This window comes from Bos mutus, chromosome 9 (genome assembly GCF_027580195.1).
Source record: "Bos mutus isolate GX-2022 chromosome 9, NWIPB_WYAK_1.1, whole genome shotgun sequence".
Taxonomy (NCBI): domain Eukaryota; kingdom Metazoa; phylum Chordata; class Mammalia; order Artiodactyla; family Bovidae; genus Bos; species Bos mutus.
The window spans coordinates 85,682,199-85,692,177 of record NC_091625.1 but is presented as its reverse complement, the minus strand read 5'-3'; the positions used below and the strand labels follow the sequence as shown (position 1 = coordinate 85,692,177).

General features: G+C 43.3%; 1 protein-coding gene across 4 annotated transcripts in view; it reads right to left on the bottom strand.

Moving 5' to 3' along the window:
- Positions 1–1,509: 1,509 nt before the first annotated feature.
- Positions 1,510–9,979, bottom strand: part of SASH1 (SAM and SH3 domain containing 1) — a 264,186-nt gene continuing 255,716 nt past the window's right edge. For all 4 annotated transcript variants that reach the window (XM_070376836.1, XM_070376835.1, XM_070376837.1 and 1 more), the window contains 3 exons: positions 8,438–9,570; positions 6,336–6,467; positions 1,510–5,170 (listed from right to left, as the gene is read on the bottom strand). In XM_070376836.1, the coding sequence (XP_070232937.1) occupies positions 4,907–5,170; positions 6,336–6,467; positions 8,438–9,570 (1,529 nt within the window). In that variant the 3' untranslated portion in view covers positions 1,510–4,906. The remainder of the gene's footprint in view (positions 5,171–6,335; positions 6,468–8,437; positions 9,571–9,979) is intronic.

The window sequence follows — 9,979 nt, the reverse complement described above, 5'->3', positions numbered from 1 at the left end:
TCACACACACCCCTAGAAGTCCCGTGTACACTTGCCTCTGAGTCGATCCTCAGAAATAAAGTCAGTCGTTATTATAGTGAATTATTATTACATTATTACAGAATAAAGAAAGTCATTATTCTAAGACGCCCCCAAGTAAGTTGTGTGGTGAGATGAGAACCACCCTTTCCTTGTCTCCTTCCGGTAATCAAATTTATGTTCCTTCTAACTTCTAAATGAATACAACATAAGCATCCACATATGAAGCCAAGTTATAACCAATACCGAGAATCCAATCAAGGTTTCGTAGGGATCATAAAAAATAATTGAGCTATAGAATCTTAGAAGTCAGCTTGAGATAAACAAGATTTGAGGTTTATGATCAATTCTTTAAAATAATGCCTCACTTCAGAAGTGCTTCCCTGGTGGCTCAGGTGGTAAAGCGTCTGTTTACAATGCAGGAGACCTGGGTTTGATCCCTGGGTCAGGAAGATCCCCTGGAGAAAGAAATGGCAATCCACTCCAGTACTATTGCCTGGAAAATCCCATGGACAGAGGAGCCTGGTAAGCTACGGTCCATGGGGTCGCAAAGAGTCAGACACGACTGAGTACACTTTCTTCTTTCTTTCTTTCTCACTTCAGAGGAACCCCAGACTCTAAGACTACATGAAATATCCCCCTTTACAAAATGGATTGGGCGAATGGGGAGTAAAACCATGATTTGTAAGTAAGATTTATCATGGTAAAGCTACCTTTATTGAAATCCACCAGGGGATTTAAACTATTCTATCAAAATTCTATACGTAACACAACAATTCCACATGCTAAGTGAAAAGCTGTGGGGAAATGCTGTCATTCCTACATGGAAAAATGCTTATTCCATTTTATTTGTAAACCGAGCATTTCTGAAAAAGGCATGCAAACAGCGGTTGTAATACTGACCTGTAGTGTGAGAAATAGGTGGCTGGAAGAAAAGGAAAGGGTCGCTTTTGGGTTTGTATCAAATACATGTATTATCTACTCAAAATGTTGAATTACACACTTCCTCCTAATTAAAAACACGTTTTTATATCAGTTGCAGTACACTAAGTTGAAAATGATTTTTGTCAAGTTGCTTAATTTCTAGGATATCCCAATCTAGAAGTTTTTCTCTCTCAGTGGAAGACTTGGATTGTTTCCATTTAACTACTGATTACCTATGATATTGGGCAAGTCTGTGTGGACTCAAACTCTTCATTGAAAAAAACGGGCTTAGACTAGAGATGACTTCCAAAATCTCCTTCTGGGCTAAGATACTGTGCTTATGTGACTTGACTGTGCAATATTTGGAAAAAAAAAAGCTGAAATAAGTTGTCAAAGAGAATTTGAATGTGATAGTGAGTTTTGGTGATGTGGCAGAAAATAATGTGGCAGTATAGTTGTGTACAACTACTATTTTCCCAATACATTTTATTGTTAAACCACACCTCATTAATTCCCTTTCATTTCTACTCACCTTTGAAATACCTAGGGAACAACAAAAGAGACAGATTCAACTGAAGAAATTTATTTACTTTTTTTTCTAGGTACATAGATGACATAATTATAGACAAGTTTTGATACATAGGAAAACCCTTCTGTCCACCTCTTTTTGCTAAATGAATCATCACAATAATTTTTACAATTTTTAAAACAATACACAGCTTTCTTGGGCTGAAGCAATCGCAAGAACATATTGGTACTGGTATATTACAGCTACTTACAATGTTTAAGAACAGCAATGGAGAAAAATAAGTTATTTAAATATTGATTTCATATACAGAAAGTGCAATGTTGTTAGTTGTTATATAACTTGCTTGACAGTTTCTTGTTTCTCTATCAATTCAAAATCGAGATAACGTGGACTCAGACTTTTTTTTCTGAAAATAATACAGTACACACATGCAGCGTTGACTTGGTGAACGGACTTGCTGCAATTATGAAAGCAAACTGTGCTCTGTCAGGAACTAATTTTCAACAGACTACTTATTTCCAATTTCACCCATTCCTGGGTACAGGAAAAGAGAAAAGGGCCTCTGACTAAGGCAAGGCCATGAAAAATCTATCTCCTTCTTGGTTATCTGGGAATGTAAGTAGTGGCTGGGGCTGGCTGCATTTCCTTATAGACAGCTTCAAAGAAAAAAGTGACACACAACGGATGTGTAGCTACCTGAGCCGAACTGCCTCTCCAGGTTTCTCTTGTGCTTTCCTACAACAGCAGTGTTCACCCTTCCTCAACATTCTGCACCAAGTGCAATGGATGAAAACCGGATATTGCTGAAGCCGACCACCTGCCTTCCGGCATCCACAGGCGGCCGCGAACCATCTCAGTCAAATGTCACACACAAGCATTCAGGCTTCTCTAAGGTCAATTTAAAAGTTTAAAGCAAAGGAAGACCAAACAAATACTAAAAGTTTAAAAACAAAAGGATTTTAATAAAAAGCACAATAAAGTAAAAATCACCTCAGATCCCACAGACTAGGAAGCCCTTCCACTGAAAATGATTCATGGTCCCTGAATTTCACTTCTAGGCAAAGGCAATGATTTCCAAAGAAGAATGAAAAAAAAAAAATTACGGTTTGGCATTCTTAAAAACTCATATTCAGAAAGTTCACTTTTCTGGCACCTCTTCTACATAAGTGAAAATCTTACGGTGAAAATGAACTAACACCAGGAAATTCATGTACGATTTTCCCTTCTCCTTTGCTCCTATGTATCACCTGACTATAGGACTTCCCTGGTACGTGTGGTCTTTTAGCTCAGCTTCAACTCTGAGCAGGCTCTCTCACAAGTCACGCTGAGGCACCAAAAACATGGGGTGAGGAGCCCATCCATTCTAAAGCACCCTCTCCTTCACTCGTGAAATCCCTTCCAGTGACAGTTACAGGAGAGCCTGCAGCCTCCTTACGCTTTCCATGGAATGTCACATCCCACAGGAATGTCATAATGGGCTGAAGAGTTCAATAGAAATTTGGCTGCTTTAGCTTTTTCTTCTAGTGTTCCACAACTTCTTACATGGCATCTTATAGAAGGTGACTATTATTGAAGAAATATATATTATTCTTTAAAATGCATACCAAAAGCATGAAAAAAAAATATATCACCTGAGAACGTCCTTTTCCTCAGAAATATGGATCCAGATCTATTTTAAAGCAAATGGTAAAATGGCTTTGTAATTCATGAAAACACCTTTCCCACCCCCCTTCCCTGAGGGATATCATTTGTTTTAATGAGTAGATAAAACCTTACAGAACTTTTAAATCACGACTCTAAGCACTTCTACCATAAATGATCATACCCGATGCTTAAAATAGGGCTCATGATGAGAATGTAAAGGAAAATCATTTTATAAGCAACTGGAAACAATAATTTCTGTCTGCCAGAAAATCAGACAATAGATTAAAAGAGAATGCTGAAATCAGTTGGAAAAGAACTGAAAATATGCAACTATTTAATGCTATGCTATGCTAAGTCACTTCAGTCGTGTCCGACTCTGTGCGACCCCATAGACGGTAGCCTACCAGGCTCCCCCGTCCCTGGGATTCTCCAGGCAAGAACACTGGAGTGGGTTGCCATTTCCTTCTCCAATGCATGAAAGTGAAAAGTGAAAGTGAAGTCGCTCAGTCGTGTCCGACTCTTAGCGACCCCATGGACTGCAGCCTACCAGGCTCCTCCGTCCATGGGATTTTCTAGGCAAGAGTACTGGAGTGGGGTGCCATTGCCTTCTCCGAACTATTTAATACATGGCCAATATAGTTTGTTTGGCTCCATAATGAACCTTTATTGTATTTAAGTGAATTACCTAAATAAGATGGAAAACAGTATTTTAACTATAAAACCAGGAAAAAAAATCTTTTAAAATATCTTATAAACTATTTCCCTTTAAAGAACATCTTCCTTAAATATTCAACTGACAATGACTTTTTGCAAAGGTGATCCGTTATCCGATGACCGAATTTTGGAATGGACACGGTCAAGATTCCAAGTCAATACTGCAGCACAATGACCAACATGGCAACAACACTAAACTGATTAAAGATCATAACCTCAACACACAAACAGTCTCTCACACATGATATCTTTGTGAATTTCAGCGAGCTTTTTACCAGATTGGTAGTTAGTTTGAAGTCTGAAAGTCAACATGAATCCTGGCCTGATAAACACCCCTATAAAATAAGCCACGATAGAGTGAGACAATTAGAAAAGCCCATTTCTGTTGGAAACATCCCACATATGTTAGATGGCAGTCTAAGCTGAGGATCTGGAACTACGGTTACAAGGTAGTGAACACTAGGTTAGATAACTGCTTAAAAGCTTACATTAAGGCAAATAAATGCTGATTTGCTAGAAAGCAATTATTAAAACGTCTCTTGTTTACCTAAAGGAGAATAGGGCTTTCTTTTTCCAGTGCAGCCAGATTTTCTTACTTTTGAACACATGAGCCTGGTCAATAGTGTACAATCACTCCCGAGGCTGTTACTTTGGCCTGGCTAAAGCCCGTCTGGGCCTCAGGAACCCTGCAGGGTGACGGAAGGGTGAGGAGCATGCTGAGACACGGGACAGGCAGCCTCTCTCCCTGCCCCCTGCCCTCGCCCAGCGCACCAAGACAAGACTGTGGGCAAAGCATTTGTGGCAAGTCGGCATCTTGGTTCTACTGTATCCTGAAAACAAAACTAAGTGCTTGTCTTTCCTTTGCGGGTCACAGAGAACCACACCAATTTCCTGGAGGGGGCTTTTCTGGAGAAGAGAAGGTCATCAGTCCCGTGCCAAGATTCCGAGTTCTGCTGGCAGCACACTGGGCCTTTCTCCTGGGTCTGGTCTGCGTGTCCAGCCAAGGAGGAATTGCATCAGCATCATGAGCACAGTGAACGGGTGGCTCTTGTCCAGGGAGGCCCATTTCGGGCCTGGCTACATGGCCTCCGGGCCTGGTGGCAGTTTGAAGAGTCTGGCTGCAGACACGAGCTTGCTTATGTGTCTCTCCTCTGTGATGCCAGCCTCCTGAAGGCAAGTGTGGGACAGAGAAGGCACTTGGCCCAGGGTGCTAAAGCCCGCCTCAGAGAGGGCGCTGGCATACATGGGCAGACCGATGGAAACCAGCCAATCTGACACGGACGACACGTAGCCGGGAGAGAGGGGCTTCCTGCAGATTTCTGTGAGTCCACCGCTTGGGATCTAGGTAAACAAAGAAAGCGATTTCATCAAGATTTGACTGGTGCCACTGGAGAGCTCTTTCTTCTCTGCCTAAGAGGAGAACTACTGAAATATTATATTTAATACTACACTATCAGAAAGGGATAATACCATGAGATGTCAAAGCATTAAGAATTCTTTCTTGGCTTTGTTCTTTCAAGGTGAGACATATCCTCAAGAAAGTGTCTGAGGTCCTTGGAATTAGATCTAACCCCAATTATGTGTGGAAGTCTCCAAACCATCACCATTTACGTTTCTGGCTATTTTGTCTCATGGTGGTCACACCTCTTCAATCAATGATCCCTATGGTGACTGAAGAAGTAAACCTATGTGATAGTGTGAAAAAATAAGATACCCAGAAAAGCAATGATACTCATGTAGATTTTCTTCTGTATTTTGAATCTACATTAACATCCAGAAAATTAAGCATTAATTAAACTAAGCATTAAAATTAATCAATTATAAAGAATTAAAAATACACTAATAAATGTTGGCTAGGGCAGGTAAATGGACATTTATACTTGACTTCTGTGAAGGCCAAGTGAGATAACTCTCAGAAAGGCAATTTACCACCAAATGTGCAAGTTCTTGAGATTTTCTGAAGTCTTAATGAAGCAAATCCTCTTAAAGGACTACATCCTCAGAAATTAGTCAACAAAGTCTATAGAATTTATTAACCAGGACATTCTTCATTCAATTATTTAAAATAAAAGTTTGGGGAAAAAATCTAAATGTCTTAAAAGTATGGAATTAGCCGAACTAAGACACACCTACTAGAACATTTTGAAACATGAATAATATAAAAAACTTTTCAGTAACAAAGAAATAGGTTCACAAATCTGATAACTGAAAACATTAAGGTTTCCAACTGTACATGTACTATTATACACCTGCAGAGAAATAACCAAATGGATTTTTTTTTTTTCCACAGTTCTGGGAGATAATTTTCACCTTTTTCTTTCAGAAACTGTATTTTTAAAACTCTGCAGGCTGAATACGTATTACTTTCCCCCAGGTATCTCCCTTTGATATCTTATAAGGAATCCTGGTCTACTCAGTGGCTACCAGCATGCCCATCATTAAGCCCTACAACTGAATGGACTTCAGAAAGCTGGGTGAGGGGAGCCCTAAACCGTGGGCTGCTCACCGCCATGCGGTGCTGCTTCCGAAGCAGCTTGACACGGATCTGGTCCATGTTGGTGGCGACATCCCTTTCCGGCTGGTCTAAGTCTTCTGCATATCTCTGCACCAGGGCCTCAGGAATTCCACAGCGGCCGTGCTGTGAGCGAGAACAGAAATCTCTCAGCAAGGGTTGCAAGGATCTTTTTCTTTCTCCAAGAACAGCAAACATAAGGTAGGACAAGACATTTAGCTACTAGAAGTAGGACCAACAGTTTTAATTTGAAGTGCATATATTTTCTTTAGTGTCAGGACAAACATTTTAGAGATAATATTTTACATCTGTATCTTTTAGGTAGTGATGAGCTCTGGAAATAACGTCTTGAAAGATGGTTAAAGTAGAACACAATCACCCTCCATTGTGGGGTCTAAGGTCCTCACCTCACTCTACGTGATCATTTTGCAAAAGGTTACTCCCTGAAGGGCAAACTTGTGCTCTATAGATCATCTACTGTTGGTCTCTCAGCTACAAAGAGTTATACTAGGCCAGCATTTACTGTACAGTAGAATTCCCACTACTTTCCACTCAAAGGGGTTCATTCACTAAATATTAAGGCAGAGGAGGAGTATTTTATCATAACGCATTCAAGGTCATAAGGCGCTTATAACAAAGACTCTCAGGAATACATTAAAACAATTCATGCATTTCTAGGACTAACATACAGCTACATCTGTTTTCATGTATTTGTCTTCAAAGTCATTTTGATATTGGTAGATGTACTCTGGGCTTCCCCAGTGGCTCAGAGGTAAGGATCCTCCTGCAATGCAATGAGACTCAGGTTCAACCCCTGGGTGGGGAAGATTCTCTGGAGGAGGAAATGGCAACCCACTCCAGTGTTCTTGCTGGGAAAATTCCATGGATAGAGGAGCTTGGCAGGCTATAGTCCACAGCATCTCAGAGTTGAAAAGGACTGAGTGACTGAGCACACACGCACAGTTCTACATGTTTGTTTGTGTTTTTCACAAATGAGAAATAGTTTTCATTATAGTTCTCAATGTTTTTAGTACAATGGGGTATTTTATATAATCTTTTATCCCCAGTTAACCATACAGGTATCATACAGTATAATATTACATCTGAATGATGCTAAGTAGCGCTTCAGTCATGTCCAACTCTGTGACCCCATGGGACTGGGGCCCACCAGGCTCCTCTGTTACCTAGAGAATCCTAGGTAAGAATACTGGAGTGGGTTGCCATTTCCTTCTCCAGAAGATCTTCCTGACCCAGGGGTCAAACCTTCATCTCTTTTATCTCCTGCACTGGCAGGCGTGTTCTTTACCACCAGTGTCACCTGGGAAGTCCCATTTACATCTGAATAGGGCTCCACTGGAGAAGGCAATGGCACCCCACTCCAGTACTCTTGCCTGGAAAATCCCATGGATGGAGGAGCCTGGTAGGCTGCAGGCCATGGGGTCATGAAGAGTCAGACACAACTGAGCGACTTCACTTTCAATTTTCACTTTCATGCATTGGAGAAGGAAATGGCAACCCACTCCAGTGTTCTTGCCTGGAGAATCCCAGGGACGGGGGAGCCTGGTGGGCTGCCGTCTCTGGGGTCGCAGAGTCAGACACAACTGAAGCGACTTAGCAGCAGCAAGGCTCCACAGTTTTCAAAATAGATTTACATTGATATTATTAACATTTTCTCCTATTAATACTTCTAAGAGGTACTTACGAAGGTTATTATTAATTCAATTTTACATCCAATGAAACGAAATGGGGATTTGTTAAAGTTTAAATACAAATATGTTGAGTAACACATGGAAACTGGAGCTTTGTTTCAGGACCTGGTTCTAGTAATGACTGATAGGTCTCCTTGCAAAGAACAGGTGGCCAAAATTAAATACAAACAAGTGAAAGAAGAGAAGGGAAAGAAAAAGAAATCCCCCAAGGCTGTGTTTGCATTTAATCTGGGCACTGTGCTCCTTGTTCAACTGAACACCCAGCGCGGGGTGACAAGGGCCCCCTGCCCTGCCACTGTCTGCCACCAGCTGCCATCGGGGGACAATGACATTGTTCCTGCCTGGCACCCCCAATTTACAGGGGTGGGGGGCCAGGGCCTCGGATACCTTATCAGAATAGGGCTCCTCGGTGAGGTCAATGCCTTCCGCCCGCAGCTTGTTCTCAGTGAGCATTTCTAGGTCCAGCCCGCGGGCGCAGGAGACCTTCCTGGCCAGCGCGGGCCCGAGCCGCACGCCGTGCTCCTGGAGGCTGGCGCTCTCGGGCAGCTCCGACAGCCAGGGTGGTGGCCTGGTGCTTGGTGGGCTGCCTGGCTCCGGCCCCGGGGGAGGCCTGGCCACCGCCACCACCAGGGGACAGTCGCTGGGGCCGCCAGGGCTGCCCTTTTTAAGCGGCAGGCTGGGTGCGTCGGGGCTGGGGACGCCGGGGGGACCAGGAGGGACAGGATGCAGCCCGTTGGCGAGGCGCTCCCTGCTCTTCTTGGCGGGAACGGGCGGAGGCTGGACAGGAGGTTTGGCCTGCGTTCTGACCTCGGGGCCCCTCTGCTCAGCGTCCATGCCTTCTTTGGTGCCCGGGGGGTGATGTGTTCCTTCGAAATCGAGTCCTTTCCTATGACCCTCCAGAGGCGTCCGTGTTAAACTGGGTTTAATGGCAGGAGGCTGGGTGTCAAAGGTTTTGGGCAAACATGGAGGGGGGGATGCACCCCGTGAAAAGGGCCCCATTGGGCCATCCAGTTTCTTAGCAGTCGTTTTCTGAGGTTCAGAAAATCTCTTGCTTTGGGTCAGTAGCAGTGCATTGTCAACAGCAGAATCTCGTTTGGGGCTTGGAACCTTTGTGACGGAGGGGGCTGTCTTTTGTGGCACTTCAGGTACAATCTCAGGAGAGGGTTCTGTCACCTCGCCAGGCACATCTTTCTCAGGCTCTCCTTGAAGGTCGTCCAGGGAGTGGGACCGGGGCCAAGTCTCCACGGTCTGTGGGCCCTCCAGGGTCTCACAGCTCCGGCAGATGGAAACGGGGAGACTCCTTCGGTTTTTATTCAGATCAGTCACACACGGGGGATCACAGCTCTTGGAGGCGAGAGGGGTGAGACCACCGCCCAGCCTCCCCTCCCCTCCCTGCTTCAAAGCGTCCACTGACTTCGTCAAAGGCAAGGTTGGGTAGTTGCCCAGCTGGTTCCTGTTGAAAGACTTCAAGCTGGACTCGGTTGATGACTTGGCAGAGAGGCCGGTTTTCCGAGTCTTGCCTACAAGGCAAGGAGAGATTTTTTACAATCGCATCTTAAAAAGCAAATCAATCAAATTGATGTAAAAGGTGCGCTAACGTTATTGAAATCTCCAACTCCCATATCCCGTTGTGGAATTACACTAAGGACATAAAATCACCACTGGTGATGTAGAGCTACTGTGGTTCCATTTTTATTTTTTAGAAAGAATTTTTAGTCTTATTAAAGGACTCAGGGAAATGAAAATTAATTGAGTTATGTGGAAAGAAAATATGCTGTGTCAGGCAATAATATAAATCTAGGCCTAATGTCTGTTCGCAGCTGTAGTCAGTATGGAAGAAGGCATATCCATATCCCACTAAGGAACCACACTGATGGGATTTCTGATTAGAGTACAGTTTCCTAAGACCATGGTTGCAAAGGAGACAGG